Genomic DNA, 19,928 nt, shown 5'->3' with positions numbered 1-19,928 from the left:
AAAATGCAGTGATGCCTGTAAGGTTCCCATTTATCCACCTCAGAGAAGTTCGTCAACTGCAATAACCATAAAAATTGAACTTTGCCAATTACAGTGGGTAGACCCAAGGCTTTTTGGTGAAGAATCTGGATCTGAAATAAAAATCGGGGAGAGGGTTTCCACTTGAAAATAAAAAGGTTGACCCCTCTCCCATGGGGGATGGGAAGGGAATTTCAAATTTTTTAAATAACTTAAAAACTGCTTTTAGGATTCAGGACACATTTTTACCTACAGACTTCTTATTTTTGTCTTTGTAACCATGTTACTGGCTTCTCTGTAGCTAGCTGAGTTCAGTTTTTGTTCGATTTAATTTTATTTGATATTTACTCTGGACACTCAATTCAGCCATGGCGGTTAACCCTTCATGTTGGACGGCAATGGCCAGATGCCCAGGTTTTCCCAACCACACAGCCAGACCATGCATTTACCTGTCTGTCATTGTCCTGCAGTCTTGATAATTCTCATACTCAGGGTGTCCACCAACCACTGAGGCTGAAGAAAGTGTGCTGTTAATTGTCACTCATATAAATAGGTTGGACTTCACGGAGTCTATGTTACATTACTGACCTGATTTTATAAAACACACACACACACACACACACACACACACACACACACACACACAAGGTTGCTCCTGAAGACCTACCTGCTGTCCTGGTGGCAGCAGCTCGATATGCTTCTTCCGCTGATGCTGTAGCAATTTTGCCTTCGAAGCGTATTGTTTATGACACCACTGACAACCATGAGGGTGGGTTGTGACACTACCCACCGTCTGAGAGAAAGTTGGATCAGGTAGGCCAGGTATCTCAGGAATTCCACCCTGAAAATTTTTAATATACATAAATAATCACGGTTTTCACTTTTTGTTTAAAATTAATGAGTTGCAAAACTCCCCACTGTAATTTAATATATACAAATAATAACTGTTTTACTATTTGTTTAATATAATAAATTTATTATTTTCATATGAATATGCTTCACTGGAACATTAATCTCGTGTTCCAGCCTAGGAACAACTGAGATAGTCATTTAGTATGCTTCAGAACAAACTTTCTGCAAGCAATACCACAGACCCTGACATAGTCACAAGACATTACACAGAACACTCCATGACTGAGATCTGGGCCTAAGTGCACACGCATCAAAATGGCCTTCACTTTGCACTCCATACTGGCTCTCACTGCTACCCTCTGGCAATTACAATAGACAACTGCATTGGTGGTAACTGTTTTTGGACATAACGTATGGTTGTTTACAACTAATGTGTGCTTGCTTTCTGGGCTATTGGGACAACATTATGAAACTACTTACTTCCTCGGTTACAATGCTCTGGCATCACTTGGTCATTTATGCGCACGTGTGTGTGTGTGTGTGTGTGTGTGTGTGTGTACTTTAACTGTGAGGAAATACTCCACTATCTATGGCATGTACAAATCTGGCAATGAGGATTTATTTGTTAGATTGGTGCACAAGTTCTAGCATTCTTCCTTGTTATGTTTAATAAACATAACAAATACATATAACAGAGGCTTTAGTCATCAATAGTATATTCTCCTTCACTACTTGCAACAGTTTTCCAACAGTGGGATAACTTTTCAGTTTCGCAACTGTAGAAATCAGATGGTTTGTTAACAATACGTGTCAGTGGTGATGGTTACACCTCGAGGAAGTAATTCGTATTACACCATACCATCCCTGTTCCACTAGATGCATGACACTATGTTTTGGGGATACACGCAGGGCTTGGTATGGGGAGTTGCTGCTTTGTTTGGACTGAATCATTTCTTTCTTTTATTTATGATGGCATAAAGACACCATTTCTCATCACCAGTATAAAGGATAGGAATGGTCGTTGTTGATCATGAGCCAACAGATGATGAGCAAGCAGAGATGCACATATGGCGACATGTTGATTTTTGTGATTTTAGCTTATCCATATACCCAATTTTTGAACCTTCTCCCTTGCATGCAAATGTCACATGATAGTGAAATGATCACAGTTCATCACATTTGCCAGTTCTTGAGTATACTGATATGGATCACTGTGATTTAATCTGTTTAAACAATGTTCATCAAACACTGAAGGTATTCCTGAATGTGGAGAGTCACTAATGTCAAAACACTCTTCCTTAAAATGAGAAAACCATTTTCTTGCCTTGCTCTGTCCAATGGCATTAACCCCATACATGGCATAAATGTTTCTGGCTGCTTCCACTGCTGTCATCCCTGTACTGAACTCAAACAGATGAATAACCACTGGCTCACCCACCCTACTGCTGTCTGCAGGTAAACACCTCTACCAATGGGTCTGCCCATAGTGTGTGTCATGTGTGCCCTCCATGGCAGGTTTTCCCACCATCTTGGTGCACTGCCCACACCAGTTCATCTGCCTCTTCGTGATGTCCACTGGCAGGGATGCTAAAGTCCTGCCCCTGAAAAGGCCACATAGGGCTGATGACCAGGCTTGGGCCTCAACCTCTGGCACAGAACTGGAGAGGCCCCTGGAGGACCCGTCAGCAGACCAACCACTGAAGGAGGCAACCCCAACACTGCTGGCTCAGGCAGAAGGGCACATAGCAGCAGTGGAAGCGACACCACTATCATAGGTAAGGGGTGGGAGGGCATGGAGGGTGAGGAAGGTGGATCAAAATCCATGTGCTCCACATCGGCTGGACTGGTGCAGCTGTGGGCTTCAATGGAGGTGGGGGCAGCTGCAGCACAAGATGGGAATGAATGTAGTTGATTTGCATGGGGAGTTAGCTGCTGCCAACCAACATCCACCACAAACAACTGATGATTGCTGTGGCCCACCATGGCATCTGGCAGCCACACCAGCCGAAGGACTGGGTCTAAACAGCAGCCCTGGGAGGAAAATGTGGAACCCCATGGTGGTCCATGCCATGCGACTCAGGGTGCATCATATCCCAGGTCTGGTGCCCATACAATTATTCCACCGGAGTGTACCTGTTGACTGGTGTCACATGGTATGTAGCCAGAAAACTCAACAACACTTCGTCACAGGAAGCAGCAAACATGGACTTCTTAAAAGTATGCACAAAGTGTTTCACCTCTTGAGTTAGAAACCGGGAGAAATTGAGCAGTAGTCAGATGTTGGATGCCTCTGTAAACACAAAAGTCCCCAAATTCCCACGACATTAATTACTAACCTTTGTCGGATACCAGGGTCCTGGGGACACCTCAATGGCGAAAATAACCAACAAAGGAACTATTACAGTTGACAATGTGTAGGACAGCTTGGCTATGTACAGGAAACTGGACAATGCATCGACCACCAACACCCACATGCTGTCCAAAAACAGGCTAGTGAAATCGATGTACAACTTGTCCCTGGACCATGCAAGGAGGGAACTCGTATGCCAGTGCAGCCTGGTTCTGTGCACAGGAGTGCACCAGATGTTCGATCGCTGGCCACAAGACGTGATGACAAACCAACATCTTCATATGAGTCATACCCCAGTGCAACAATTGCAGCAACTCGGGATGCGAGGACACAATGCTGGGGGGAATGACCACACAGCAGCTTTGCTCCTGTGTGGCAAGCATGAGAACCCCCTGGACAACAATGAACCAATCACATAGAAGGAAAAATGTATGCCACGCCTAATCCACACACAAAGAAATGTGTTCTGGCTATCCCAACTAAGGAAGGAAACCAATTACTTGTTGTTGGAGATGAGGAATCTCACCCTCGCCCCATACAGGAAGACATGTAATGTTTTAACCGTGAAAGTAATAGCTAGCATCTCTTTTTCCACCGATGAATAATAATGCTGTACAGCGGAAAGGGCTGTTTGGTGCCATCCGTATTCTGATGGGACAGGAAGGTGCCAACGCCATTCTGGGACATATTGTAGGCCAGAGTTAATAGTTTACCCAGCACAAAGGAAGCCAGACAGGGAGCAGATCACAAACCCTGCATGAGGGACTGGTAAGTCCACTGACAATCCACAAATCAGACAAAGTTAATGCCCTTCTGGCGAAGCTGGTTAAGAGGCTGGCAGCTGTGCATAGCGTGGGGAATGAACTGAGCACAATATGAAATCTCACCCAAAGAAGATTAGAGTTCCTTTAGGTTCTTGGGCAACAGCCTCGATGAGGTCATCAGTGGTGACAAGGCCACCTTTAATAAGCATGAGATTTGAAACATGTGGCTATGGGGAGAAAAAGCTGCATTTCTACAGCTTGCAATGAAGGACATTATCCAGTAGGCATTGGAAAATCAACTGATGATTTCTAAATGCTCCTCCCAAGTAGGGCCCGAGACCCAGATGCCATCGTGGTAATTGATGCAACAGGGAATGTTGTGAATCAATTCCTCCAAACACCATTAGTATATTCCTGGTGCAGACAAGATTCCAAAATGCAAGTGATTAAACTGGTATAGCACAAAGCGCGTATTGATGAATACAAAAGTCCAAGAAACAGAGTCCAATGGCAACTGCAGGTAAACATCGAGTGTGTCAATGTAAGAAAAATACTGCCCACCCAATCAAATGGGTGGCCCACTGACTCGATGAAATGGAGGTAATGACATCCTGATCCTGCCAACACTACAACTCAAACTTTACATTGTCGCACATGGCGAAGGGAATGGGGTAGAGATGACAAAAGTTAGGTACCAACAATGGCTTAAGAGAAACACTCGATATTTTCTGCTCGGCCCAAGGTACTCTCAAACCGTGGGCTACAGGAATGCAGTAAGGATTCCAGACTGTGAAAAGGAATGGACTGGGGCAGTAAATGCACTTTTTCAACAATGTTGAATCCAAAAAACTGAAAAACCTCATGTCCAAAGATATTTTGCATCATCAGTGAATTGTGAATTGGCCACTAACATTCTTACAACTCACAAAGACAGAGAACTGCCCCCCCCCCCCCCCAACGGAATTGTTGTTTACTATAGACAGAAAGTGATGGAGCAGCCGTTGCAAGTCCAAGCACACCAACAGGCTGTACATATCTAAGTTAATTAAACTGACTGTCACTCATGTGTCTACCTGAAATTAAAGTGGTCGCCCATCCAAAACCAATGTCAGCAAAGTATGCCAGGGCGACATATGCGCGATGTCAGAGCCAGTCCCTGATTCCTGTGAAACCAGTGAGATGTTTGATGACCAATTCACACCAGGTTAACTAACACAAACAGTTGCCAAACGACCTATCTGCAGGCATACCCCACACAAACTGGCCAGCTCCCGCGAACATGCAATAATGCAACAAATTATAATCAGGGCAGGACCGCTGGCTCCCCGAATAAAGGGATGTAGAACAATGTCAACAACCCGAAAAATGCCATTGGTGGGATTAAAATGCTGAGAGTCATACAAACCTGCCGAGGTCGGCATTGGTGAGGATGGGCAGTGCCACAATGCCTGTGCACTGAAATCGTCAACAGCGGCAACACACCACGACTCACGGGAAGTGACGCTGCCTTGGTATCCTGCAGGTCACCAGGGGCTGGTTACCATGCACACCCGATTGTGCCACCTGCCATTACCAGAAAGAACATCCCTTGCCACCGCTGAAAGCTCTTGCGATTCCACAATTTGGCCAATGTCAGCTATAGAAAGTTCACACATGGTCAATAGGCTAGTCTGAACCTCGTGATCAGGAGCTAACTTGACAATCACATCCTGAATTAGTGAGCGTCCATAAGAGGTAGCACATTTGGGACACTCAAAATAACACTTGCACAAGAAGACCTGCAAATCGGCAATGCAGGCTGCACACTGCTGTCCATGGCACTTGTGGTGCTGGTTAAACTACAACTGCTTTACCACTATATGAGTTTTATGTGCAAAACACTGCATAAGCAACCAACAAAGCTCATCAAAGGGAAGTTTCTCGCAATCAATGGAAGACTTAAAATTTTGGACAACTTCTTATTCACCTATGCTGCTGGACAACAGCAAAGCAGCCTTATCAACTGAATAGACGACAGGCCTTACCAGGCAGTGCACAAGAACCGGCACAAGTAATTCTTTCACCTTTCTGCTGACTCATCAAAATCAGCAAATTGCATTGGGGATAGCGAGTCTGCCTATGCTAAGTGTCACTTGCATTCTTCCTGGCAGGATTCCGCACTATCCCACTGCGCAAACTGAACCTGCTTATCTGTCTGCAGTGTAACATCTGCTGATGGGGATACTAGACTTAGTTAATGTTTTTAAGAACAGGATTGTACCTTGCCAGTAGATGCACCAGTTCTAAAAAGTTGTTTCTGTTGACAGTGATGTTGTTTTTCCCCTTTTAAACCTTTTAAAGTATTGTTTCCAACTTCTTCCATTTGCAAAAATTTGTCAATGTCTCTCTCATTACCTGCCTCTTTTGCAATACCTTCGGCATGATAGAGTCTATATCTGGTTGACTGAACCATGTGTGATACTGCTGGCCCTTCAGCAAAGTCTGAATTAATGTGCTAAAATACTTCAGGACCTTCCCGTACTACTAGATACTGCATGTTACAATATATATTTCATTTTTTTTTTAATATTGTTTCTCACGAAGCCTGACCCAGTGGATGTGGTTACAGCTTGCTCTACCATTGCAATTTCAGCAGTCACATCAGAAGCACATGAAACAGACACATTCATAAAACAAATTACAGGTCCCAGCAAGTCATCAGTGTTAGGTACTTGTACTACTACAGTTTCTTCTTGGTTTTGAGCAGCACTAGCCTCTGAAGATCTGACACCTGATGGATTCGGTGTGGATTCTGGAATCTCCAAAGAAACTTTCGCAAACTTTACAACTGCCCCTGCATTTTTTCTGGTCCTCTCCTCCTTGGCTTTCTTTTTATTTCGGTACAATACTCTACATTCTCTTAGCCTTTTCGCGGTTTTGTGAGCTATAATGCCACCAAATCATGATGGAAATAAACAAATTAAAACACGTAAGAAACGCTCTACATGGGTAAAACCACAAATCCACTGAAAAGCATAAAAATATACAAGACAAGAATCTACATTAACACTCCTATATATCTGACAAATCATATAAAATAAAAATGAAAACAGACACACTAATTGCATTTGTTGTGAGGAAACAGCAGATCATGTCCAGCCACATGTGTTTCAAAATTGAATACACGAAATTTGTTCTCTTATTTTGAGTAAAATACTTGACAAGCTTTTATTTAACTTCATATAAATAACCATGGACCTTGCCATTGGTGGCGAGGCTTGCGTGCCTCAGCGATACAGTAGCCGTACCGTAGGTGCAACCACAACATAATGGTATCTCTTGAGAGGCCAGACAAACGTGTGGTTCCTGAGGAGGGGCAGCAGGCTTTTCACTAGTCGCAGGGGCAACAGTCTGGGTGATAGACTGATCTGGCCTTGTAACACTAACCAAAACGGATTTGCTGTGCTGGTATAGCGAACGGCTGGAAGCAAGGGGAAACTACAGCCACAATTGTTTCCGAGGGCATGCAGCTATACTGTATGGTTTACGGGTGATGGCGTCCTCTTGGGTAAAATATTCCGGAGGTAAAATAGTCCCCCATTCGGATCTCCGGGCGGTGACTACTCAGGACGATGTCATTATCAGGAGAAAAAAAACTGGCATTCTACAGATCGGAGCGTGGAATGTCAGATCCCTTAATCAGGCAGGTAGGTTAAAAAATTTAAAAAGGGAAACGGATAGGTTAAAGTTAGATTTACTGCGAATTAGTGAAGTTTGGTGGCAGGAGGAACAAGACTTCTGGTTGGGTGAATACAGGGTTATAAAAACAATATCAAATAGGGGTAATGCAGGAGTAGGTTTAATAATGAATAACAAAATAGGAGTGCGGGTAAGCTACTGCAAACAGCATAGTGAATGCATTATTGTGGCCAAGATAGACACAAAGCCCACACCTACCACAGTAGTACAACTTCACATGCCAACTAACTCCGGAGATGACAAAGAGATTGATAAAATGTATGATGAGATAAAAGAAATTATTCAGATAGTGAAGGGAGACGAAAATTTAATAGTCACGGGTGACTGGAATTCGATAATAGAAAAGGAAGAAAAGGAAATGTAGTAGGTGAATATGAAATGGGGGTAAGAAATGAAAGAAGAAGCCGACTGGTAAAATTTTGCACAGAGCATAACTTAATCATAGCTAACACTTGGTTCAAGAATCATAAAAGAAGGTTGTATACATGGAAGAATCCTGGAGATGCTAAAAGGTATCAGATAGATTATATAATGGTAAGACAGAGATTTAAGAACCAGGTTTTAAATTGTAAGGCATTTCCAGGGGCGGATGTGGACTCTGACCTGGTCATGAACTGTAGATTCAAAATGAAAAAACTGCAAAAAGGTGAGAATTTAGGGAGATGGGACCTGATAAACTGATAGAACCAGAGGTTGCAGAGAGTTTCAGTGAGAGCATTAGGGAACAATTGACAAGAATGGGGAAAGAAATACAGTAGAAGAAGAAATGGGTCGCTTTGAGGGATGAAATAGTGAAGGAAGCAGAGGATCAAGCAGGTAAAAAGCTGAGTATCAGCTTGAGTATCAGAAGATATATTGAATTTAATTGATGAAAGGAGAAAATATAAAAATGCAGTAAATGAAGCAGGCAAAACGGAAAACAAACGTTTCAAAAATGAGATCGACAGGAAGTGCTAAATGGCTAAGAAGGGATGGCTAGAGGACAAATGTAAGGATGTAGAGGCATATCTCACTAGGGGTAAGATAGATACTGCTACAGGAAAATTAGAGAGACCTTTGGAGAAAACAGAACCACTTGTATGAATATCAAGAGCTCAGATGGAAAACCAGTTCTAAGCAAAGAAGGGAAAGCAGAAAGGTGGAAGGAGTATATAGAGGGGCGGTGTACTTGAATGTAGACGAACATGAAATAGGAGATATGATACTGCGTGAAGAGAGTGACAGAGCACTGAAAGACCTAAGTCAAAACAAGAGCCTGGGAGTAGACAACATTCCATTAGAACTACTGACAGCCTTGGGAGAGCCATGCCTAACAAAACTCTACCATGTGGTGAGCAAGATGTATGAGACAGGTGAAATACCCTCAGACTTCAAGAACAATATAATAATTCCAATGCCAAAGAAAACAGGTGTTGACAGATGTGAAAATTACCGAACTATCAGTTTAATAAGTCATCGCTGCAAAATACTGATGCGGATTCTTTATAGACGAATGGAAAAACTGGTAGAAACCAACCTCGGGGAAGATCAGTTTGGATTCCGTACGAATATTGGAACACGTGAGGCAATACTGACCCTACAACTTATCTGAGAAAATAGATTAAGGAAAGGCAAACCTATGTTTCTAGCATTTGTAGACTTAGAGAAAGCTTTTGACAATGTTGACTGGAATACTCTCTTTCAAATTCTAAAGGTGGCAGGGGTAAAATACAGGGAGCGAAAGGCTATTTACAATTTGTACAGAAACCAGATGGCAGTTATAAGAGTCGAGGGGTATGAAAGGGAAGCAGTGGTTGGGAAGGGAGTGAGACAGGGTTGTAGACTATCCCCGATGTTATTCAATCTGTATATTGAGCAAGCAGTAATGAAAACAAAAGAAAAATTCGGAGTATTTATTAAAGTCCATGGAGAAGAAATAAAAACTTTGAGGTTCGCCGATGACATTGTAATTCTGTCAGAGACAGCAAAGGACTTGGAAGAGCAGTGAACGGAATGGACAGTGTCTCGAAAGAAGGATATAAGATGAACATCAACAAAAGCAAAACGAGGATAATGGAATCTAGTCGAATTAAGTCGGGTGACGCTGAGGGAATTAGATTAGGAAATGAGACACTTAAAGTAGTAAAGGAGTTTTGCTATTTGGGGAGCAAAATAACTGATGATGCTCGGAGTAGAGAGGATATAAAATGTAGACTGGCAATGGCAAGGAAAGCGTTTCTGAAGAAGATAAATTTGTTAACATCGAGTATAGATTTAAGTGTCAGGAAGTCGTTTCTGAAAATATTTGGAAGTGAAACATGGACGGCAAACAGTCTGTACAAGAAGAGAATAGAAGATTTTGAAATGTGGTGCTACAGAAGAATCTTGAAGATTAGATGGGGAGATCACATAACTAATGAGAAGGTACTGAATACAATTGGGGAGTAGATCATATAACTAATGAGAAGGTATTGAATAGAATTGGGGAGAAGAGAAATTCGTGGCACAACTTGACTGGAGGAAGGGATCAGTTGGTTGGACATGTTCCGAGGTATCAAGGGATCACCAATTTAGTATTGCAGGGCAGCGTGGAGGGTAAAAATCGTAGAGGAAGACCAAGAGATGAATACACTGAGCAGATTCAGTAGGAGGTAGGTTGCAGTGGGTACTGGGAGATGAAGACGTTTGCACAGGACAGAGTAGCATGGAGAGCTGCATCAAAGCAGTCTCTGAAATGAAGACCACAACAACAGCAACAACAAATATAAGTACTATATTGGCTTAGGTCAAATCTTACAACTCTCCATTTTAACCACTTCCACTAGTCCAACTGACTTTAAATTCTGCCTAAGTACGTATGTAGGCCTGATGACAATACAATTATCTGATATAATAATACGGCCTGATGCTGCAGAGAGGATTATTCAGCACAGCCGATCCCTGCCACCTGCCCTCCCCCTCCCCCCCTTCACATCTGTGCCGCCTTGGGCGATGATACCCCCTTGCCCCAAGCTATGCCATTTGCAGTAGCCAATGGCTTGTCTTCCATCTCCACGATTCACTTTTATCTAATGACATAAAATAAGTATGGCACGTCTCTGCATTCCATGTATTAGATGATAGTCCATGGTGATCACTGTTTATTTATTGAGCCTCACATAAAACATTTTTGCTACTGCTAACGTTATCCCCATTGTCTGTCCTTTAAATTTACATGAATAGTTGTCATTCTACTATTTTCAGAACTGGCACATTTTAGCCACTGGATTACTGATTTGCAAGAACTCAATGATTTTTGCTCAGCATTTGCACCTTATTTTCTTCAGGTTGGCAGGTTTCCAACATAGTGGCTGTATTCAAGATACGGCAGTGTTTCAACAAGTGTCATCATCTTAAGGCTACGAGATGATGACTGTGACCTTTGTTGAAATGTGGTATCAGCACTGTCACATGGCAATTACTTGTTATGAAAAATCAATGATTTTTTTTCAAAAATATACTTGATTGATGGTTGCTTAAGGTTATAATTAGATGAACTAGCTGGAGTGGTCGATCCGTTCTAGGCGCTACAGTCTGGAACCGCGCGACCGCTACGGTCGCAGGTTCGAATCCTGCCTCGGGCATGGATGTGTGTGATGTCCTTAGGTTAGTTAGGTTTAAGTAGTTCTAAGTTCTAGGGGACTGATGACCTCAGAAGTTAAGTCCCATAGTGCTCAGAGCCATTTTGAAGATGAACTATTTCTAGTGCTTAATACCCCTTTCTTTTTTAATGGTGCAAATGTATGCCATTTGACACTATCAGTAAGTATGATAACCCAATTTTGTTCAGGCAGTGCTGTATGCCTAGACAGCCACTGAATACAATGATATGTAGAAGACCCAGGACTGCATCTAAAAGAAGGGCTACAGCCACCACAAAACACTCATTTCAAAATCTGGAGTTGATTTTGCTTCATCTCTGCACTTCATTTTTAATACCTCTTTAGATCACACTTGAAGCCTCTTTATTTTGGATTTTTTTGCTAAATAGTATTTCTCTGTATATGTACAAATTCAGAAACTTTCTTCTTAAATCAGCGAGACACGTATTAAACATGGTACTATTACCCTCTCTCAAGTTTAAGCAATCCCACCATATATATGTGAGAAAGTGGATACACTGCTCAATGCATATCAATTTACTATTTATTTCCTGTAATAGATAACTCACTATCAACAAAAAATGAATTAATCAACAAGATCTGCATGGAACATGATACACTATTATGAGGGCAGTTCAATAAGTAATGCAACACATTTTTTTTCTGAAACAGGGGTTGTTTTATTCAGCATTGAAATACACCAGGTTATTCCCCAATCTTTTAGCTACACAACACTATTTTTCAACGTAATCTCCATTCAATGCTACGGCCTTACGCCACCTTCAAATGAGGGCCTGTATGCCTGCACGGTACCATTCCGCTGGTCCATGTCGGAGCCAACGTCGTACTGCATCAATAACTTCTTCATCATCCGCGTAGTGCCTCCCACGGATTGCGTCCTTCATTGGGCCAAACATATGAAAATCCGACGTTGCGAGATCGGGGCTGTAGGGTGCATGAGGAAGAACAGTCCACTGAAGTTTTGTGAGCTCCTCTCGGGTGCGAAGACTTGTGTGAGGTCTTGCGTTGTCATGAAGAAGGAGAAGTTCGTTCAGATTTTTGTGCCTACGAACACGCTGAAGTCGTTTCTTCAATTTCTGAAGAGTAGCACAATACACTTCAGAGTTGATCGTTTGACCATGGGGAAGGACATCGAACAGAATAACCCCTTCAGCGTCCCAGAAGACTGTAACCATGACTTTACCGGCTGAGGGTATGGCTTTAAACTTTTTCTTGGTAGGGGAGTGGGTGTGGCGCCACTCCATTGATTGCCGTTTTGTTTCAGGTTCGAAGTGATGAACCCATGTTTCATCGTCTGTAACAATCTTTGACAAGAAATTGTCACCCTCAGCCACATGACGAGCAAGCAATTCCGCACAGATGGTTCTCCTTTGCTCTTTATGGTGTTCGGTTAGACAACGAGGGACCCAGCAGGAACAAACATTTGAATATCCCAACTGGTGAACAATTGTGACAGCACTACCAACAGAAATGTCAAGTTGAGCACTGAGTTGTTTGATGGTGATCTGTCGATCATCTCGAACGAGTGTGTTCGCATGCTCCGCCATTGCAGGAGTCACAGCTGTGCACGGCCGGCCCGCACGCGGGAGATCAGACAGTCTTGCTTGACCTTGCGGCGATGATGACACGCTTTGCCCAACGACTCACCGTGCTTTTGTCCACTGCCAGATCACCGTAGACATTCTGCAAGCGCCTATGAATATCTGAGATGCCCTGGTTTTCCGCCAAAAGAAACTCGATCACTGCCCGTTGTTTGCAACGCACATCCGTTACAGACGCCATTTTAACAGCTCCGTACAGCGCTGCCACCTGTCGGAAGTCAATGAAACTATACGAGACGAAGCGGGAATGTTTGAAAATATTCCACAAGAAATTTCCGGTTTTTTCAACCAAAATTGGCCGAGAAAAAAAATATGTTGCATTACTTATTGAACTGCCCTCGTACAATAATGTGACACACATCTTATATCAACAAACTCATGTCTATCATTTCCCACACTTGCCTTACAAACACATGAACTTTCTTAAAGTAGTGAGTGTCATTGCCCTCTGATAAGTAAGAATCACTTACCTTCCGACGGTTACTTAGTGGCAGTTCTGCACCTGGGTGTATTTTCAAAATATGTGCTTTACGCTTTGAGCTGCTCTTGTATACCTGTAGCATAACACATCATCTGTAATGTACACACCATGTATCCACACACAATAAACAATTATTTATGCAGTATAGCATTGCATACTTAGTTACACATTTCCAAAACTAATGAGATTATTGAAGCAACAAAATACTGCTCTGCAAAGTATCACAGTGAAAATATATATATATTACAATTTGGGCCAGGAATCCCTTTATCAATATATTTCCTGTCTGTCAAGAAACAATGTGCAAAACATGACAGTAATGATTGGAAACCTGTAACACTGTTGCACTAATTAATTTATTTAAAGGTGTGTAATTTGTGAAGCAACGTCTTTGGGCTAAGGCTTTAAGAACAGACATATGACATGCAACATTAGATTTACTCATGCATAAGAAACACACATTGTGTAGTACTTGGTGAATGAAACTACATCAATTCCAATCAAATGACAAATAAAATGTAACATATAAAGTGTTCAAGTTTTGAAATGATTTTGAAGCTGAACAGTATAACTTGCATACAAATAGCACTTAGTATATCTTTTGTTTCATACAGTCTAAAGCACAAAAAGTTGTGCAAATGTAAAATCCACAAAAGATCAAAAGCTGAGTATAATATTAATCTCTATATTAAAAGGAAATGTCATGGCTGGTTCACTGACTCAGTCCAGCACAGCCCAAACTGCCAAGGAAAGAAACTTGAAGTCTGGAGAGGTCATTGATCTTATACAGCAGGCATCGGTAAGAAGAGATTTTTGGAAATTCCGGAAATAGGGATTAACAGTTTTTTGAAAATATGTTGCTATTAAGGCAATTTTGAATCTTGCACTATGAAAATTGGCATTTGCTCTCTCAGCTGGATATAAAAAAAGATTTGTTGCAGCATATTTGGAAATTCAGTTCCTAAGGAGATAAAATAGTGGGTGAAACTGTTTTTTATCATTATTAAAGAACTACTAAAGCATTTTTAAAGTTACATATATGAAAATTCGTATTTGACTTCTCGGTTAGAAACAAAACAAAAAAAGAAATAAATGTTTCAATATTTTTGGAAATTCATCCTCCAGGGGGGTGAAAGAGCGAATGAAAATATTTTGATACATAAAAACTTTTTCAAAAGCTAAATCTGTGAAAACTGGTGTTTGACTTCTTGGTTAGAAATAAAGAACTACGTGTTAGGGGATGAAAGTTTCTCTGTAAATACCACCACAGGAAATCAAGAGGCAGGATTAACAAAAACTTCTGACCTCAGCTACCAGAATCACCGTTTGGTCAATCATACATTTGGAAGAGACCATGCTTCTATGGCCTTAATTAGCTTCAAAAGGTTACAAGGTGTTACAATTTGTGAAATAAGTCAAAGAAAGCTATTTAACTGCTTGCATAGTGTGCAGATGTATAGACGAGCAACGAGTAGCGACAGGAATATTTCACGACAACTATAACATAAATAAGTGGTTTTTGGTGAAATAATGTGAAACAGGAGATTTTTACAAGATATCCCAAAATTTGCAATTCTGTCTTGAAAAATGTTATAAATGCGAGGTTGGCAGTTTACTAATATTCGTAAGTGATAGCTATTGAATGTTAAAATATTATTTTGATTTATAATCTCCGCAAGACTGAGGGTCATGTATAATCTTAAGCTGGCAACTCACTTTCCACGTAACAAATATTGACAGGAACATGAAAACAGCATTGAAATCAGCAAGAATAACACTGAATTTGGCATAAAACCATATAATTTAGCAAAAACAATAGTGAATAATAAATTTAATTTGGCAAAAAAATAACATAAAGTTTGGCAAATGATAACACCAATTTCTTAAAATGTAACAACAGACTCAGAAAAAAATTATACTGAATATGGCAAAAAAACAGCAATTTTGTCAAAAAGATCACACTGATATTTCATGAATGAGATTTTCACTCTGCAGTGGAGTGCGCGCTGGTATGAAACTTCCTGGCAGACTGAAACTGTGTGCTGGATCGAGACTCAAACTAAGGACCTTTGCCTTTCGTGGGCAAGTGCCCTACCAACAGAGCTACCAAAGCATGACTCATGACACGTCTTCACAGCTTTAATTCTGCCAGTACCTCGTCTCCAAACTTCACAGAAGCTCTTCTGCGAACCTTGCAGAACTAGCACTCCTGGAAAAAAGGATATTGTGGACACCTGGCTTAGCCACAGCCTTGGGGATGTTTCAAGAATGTTATTTTCACTCCGCTGTAATTAGAGATTCCTGCATTTAGCAAAAGATGCATCAATCGATAATATATAAAAATATGTCATCTAGGACCCTTAATCAAATGAGATAAAGCAGAACAGGATGCGACACACAACAATTAAAAAATCGCATTAAACTGAAGCTGAGTGATGAAAAACAAGCACATCTTGTGGGGCAAATGATGAATTTACGTAATTCTGAGGAATTGGTGCTGGAAGTCAGATTCTAACTTATTCTCATGGTGAAATAGGTGCTAACTTAGTGCCTTGTATGCTGAGGAATGTGTTCTGCTAAAAGATTTTTTTGTGTTGAAAGTGTAGGAAACCAGCCTGTGCCTATTCAGCTCTACTTAAGATTTGTGTCTGAAATTTAAAAAAGGAATAGGGATTGCGGCCACTATATGATTCACACAATCAGCTCTCCATTTGATGAAGTAAACCTGAGCAGTGAAGAGAAGATAGGAGGATAAGTTCTCTTAGAGAAAATTAGAAGTATAAGAACATGGCTCAGACATTTGTTGCTAGTGAGTCCTGGGTTCAGGTTCAACAAAGATGTCACAGAGATTTGAAAGCCAACAAAAATCTGCTTTCAATGATGATAGCAGTTTAAACTGAAACTCATTTCATTTCAAGGAACAGTTTCGTATAATGAAATTTTAGAGGTCCAGGCCACCTTTAACTTTAAAAAGCAGAGGTCAGTATTTTTTCACAGGAGCAAAATATATTCGGTGCCCTTAATCTGTCGGAGATAACTGATTTTTTCCTTTTTCTTCTTCTTCTGAAGACAGGGCCAACATATGGCACACTGGCAAATTACGGTTTTTCGATTCTCTCTCTCTTTTCCAGTCTCATCCCTTCCACAAGCAATCAGCCAATCTTAATACTCATACCTACATCTACATCCATATCCATATTCTGCAAACCACCATGAAGTGCATGGGAGGGGTACATCCCATTGTACCAGTTATTAGGGCTCAGGGTTTCTTCATTCACGTACAGAGTGCAGGAAGAATGATTGATTGAATGCCTTTGGGCTTGTTGTGATCAGTCTAATCTTGTCCTCACAATCCCTATGTGAGCGGTATGTAGGGAGTTGTAGTACAATCCTAGTCATCGTTTAAAGCAAGTTCTCAAAAGTTTGTTAGTAGACTTTCTCAGGATAGTTTACCTCCATCTTGAAGAGTCTGCCAGTTTAGTTTCTTCAGCATCTTTGTGATCACTCTCCCATGGGTCAAACAAACCTGTGACCATTCATGCTGCCCGTCTATGTATATGTTCCATAGCATCCATTAGTCCTACTTCATACAGGTCCCACACAACTGAGCAATATTCTAGAATGGGTCACACGAGTAATTTGTAAACAATCTCCTTTGTAGACTAATTGCACTTCCCCAGTATTCTACCACTAAATTAAAGTCTACCACCTAATTTATCCTACCCCCATGAACCATGGACCTTGCCATTGGTGGGGAGGCTTGCGTGCCTCAGCGATACAGATGGCCATACCGTAGGTGCAACCACAACAGAGGGGTACCTGTTGAGAGGCCAGACAAACGTGTGGCTCCTGAAGAGCGGCAGCAGGCTTTTCAGTAGTCGCAGGGGCAACAGTCTGGATGATTGACTGATCTGGCCTTGCAACACTAACCAAAACGATCTTGCTGTGCTGGTACTGCGAACGGCTGAAAGCAAGGGAAAACTACAGCCGTAATTTTCCCCGAGGGCATGCAGCTTTACTGTATGGTTAAATGATGATGGCGTCCTCTTGGGTAAAATATTCTGGAGGTAAATATCAGGAGAAAGGAAACTGGCGTTCTACGGATCGGAGCGTGGAATGTCAGATCCCTTAATCGGGCAGGTAGGTTAGAAAATTTAAAAAGGAAAATGGATAGGTTGAAGTTAGATATAGTGGGAATTAGTGAAGTTCGGTGGCAGGAGGAACACGACTTTTGGTCAGGGGAATACAAGGTTATAAATACAAAATCAAATAGGGGTAATGCAGGAGTAGGTTTAATAATGAATAAAAAAATAGGAGTGCGGGTAAGCTACTACCAACAGAATAGTGAATGCATTATTGTGGCCAAGATAGACACAAAGCTCATGCCTACTACAGTAGTACAAGTTTATATGCCAACTACCTCTGCAGATGATGAAGAAATTGATGAAATGTATGATGAGATAAAAAAATTATTCAGGTAGTGAAGGGAGACGAAAATTTAATAGTCATGGGTGACTGGAATTCGAGAGTAGGAAAAGGGAGAGAAGGAAACATAGTGGGTGAATATGGATTGGGGGAGACAAATGAAAGAGGAAGCCGTCTGGTAGAATTTTGCACAGAGCATAACTTAATCATAGCTAACACTTGGTTCAAGAATCATAAAAGAAGGTTGTATACATGGAAGAATCCTGGAGATACTAGAAGGTATGAGATAGATTATATAATGGTAAGACAGAGATTTAGGAACCAGGTTTTAAATTGTAAGGCATTTCCAGGGGCAGATGTGGACTCTGACCACAATCTATTGGTTATGAACTGTAGATTAAAACTGGAGAAACTGCAAAAAGGTGGGAATTTAAGGAGATGGGACCTGGATAAACTGACTAAACCAGAGGTTGTACAGAGTTTCAGGGAGAGCATAAGGGAACAATTGACAGGAATGGGGGAAAGAAATGCAGTAGTAGAAGAATGGGTAGCTCTGAGGGATGAAGTAGTGAAGGCAGCAGAGGATCAAGTAGCTAAAAAGACGAGGGCTAGTAGAAATCCTTGGGTAACAGAAGAAATACTGAATTTAACTGATGAAAGGAGAAAATATAAAAACGCAGAAAATGAAGCAGGCAAAATCGAATACAAACATCTCAAAAATGAGATCGACAGGAAGTGCAAAATGGCTAAGCAGGGATGGCTAGAGGACAAATGTAAGGATGTAGACGCTTATCTCAGTAGGGGTAAGATAAATACTGCCTACAGGAAAATTAAAGAGACCTTTGGAGAAAGAGAGCCACTTGTATGAATATCAAGAGCTCAGATGGGAACCCAGTTCTAAGCAAAGAAGGAAAAGCAGAAAGGTGGAAGGAGTATATAGAGGGTCTATACAAGGGCGATGCACTTGAGGACAATATTATGGAAATGGAAGAGGATGTAGATCAAGAAGAAATGGGAGATACGATACTGCGTGAAGAAGTTGACAGAGCACTGAAAGACCTGAGTCGAAACAAGGCCCCGGGAGTAGACAACATTCCATTGGAACTACTGACGGCCTTGGGAGAGCCAGTCCTGACTAAACTCTACCATCTGGTGAGCAAGATGTATGAGACAGGTGAAAACCCCTCCGACTTCAAGAACAATATAATAATTCTCAAAGAAATCAGGTGTTGACAGATGTGAAAATTACCGAACTATCAGTTTAATAAGTCACAGCTGCAGAATACTAACGCGAATTCTTTACAGACGAATGGAAAAACTGGTCGAAGCGGACCTCGGTGAAGATCAGTTTGGATTCCGCAGAAATGTTGGAACACGTGAGGCAATACTGACCCTATGACTTATCTTAGAAAATAGATTAAGGAAAGGCAAACCTATGTTTCTAGCATTTGCAGACTTAGAGAAAGCTTTTGACAATGTTGACTGGAATACTCTCTTTCAAATTCTAAAGGTGGCAGGGATAAAATACAGGGAGCAAAAGGCTATTTACAATTTGTACAGAAACCAGATGGCAGTTATAAGAGTTGAGGGGCATGAAAGGGAAGCAGTGGTTGGGAAGGGAGTGAGACAGGGTTGTAGCCTGTCCCCCATGTTATGCAATCTGTATATTGAACAAACAGTAAAGGAAACAAAAGAAAAATTCGGAGTAGGTATTAAAGTCCATGGAGAAGAAATGAAAAAGTTGAGGTTAGCCAATGACATTGTAATTCTGTCAGAGACAGCAAAGGACTTGGAAGAGCAGTTGAACGGAATGGACAGTGTCTTGAGAGGAGAATATAAGATGAACATCAACAAAAGCAAAACGAGGATAATGGAATGTAGTCAAATTAAATCGGGTGATGCTGAGGGAATTAGATTAGGAAATGAGACACTTAAAGTAGTAAAGGAGTTTTGCTATTTAGGGAGTAAAATAACTGATGATGGTCGAAGTAGAGAGGATATAAAACGTAGACTAGCAATGGCAAGGAAAGCGTTTCTGAAGAAGATAAATTTGTTAAC

The 19,928-nt window shown here is 41.3% G+C and overlaps 1 protein-coding gene across 3 annotated transcripts in view; it reads right to left on the bottom strand.

Moving 5' to 3' along the window:
- Window positions 1-19,928, bottom strand: part of LOC124802610 (zinc finger protein 160-like) — a 220,150-nt gene that overhangs the window by 15,717 nt on the left and 184,505 nt on the right. For all 3 annotated transcript variants that reach the window (XM_047263493.1, XM_047263492.1, XM_047263494.1), the window contains 2 exons: window positions 13,435-13,518; window positions 686-859 (listed from right to left, as the gene is read on the bottom strand). In XM_047263493.1, coding sequence (XP_047119449.1) covers window positions 686-859; window positions 13,435-13,518 — 258 coding nt within the window. The remainder of the gene's footprint in view (window positions 1-685; window positions 860-13,434; window positions 13,519-19,928) is intronic.

Source organism: Schistocerca piceifrons, chromosome 6 (genome assembly GCF_021461385.2).
Source record: "Schistocerca piceifrons isolate TAMUIC-IGC-003096 chromosome 6, iqSchPice1.1, whole genome shotgun sequence".
Taxonomy (NCBI): Eukaryota; Metazoa; Arthropoda; class Insecta; order Orthoptera; family Acrididae; genus Schistocerca; species Schistocerca piceifrons.
The sequence above is the reverse complement of the archived record's forward strand: the minus strand, read 5'-3'. Positions and strand labels throughout refer to the sequence as shown.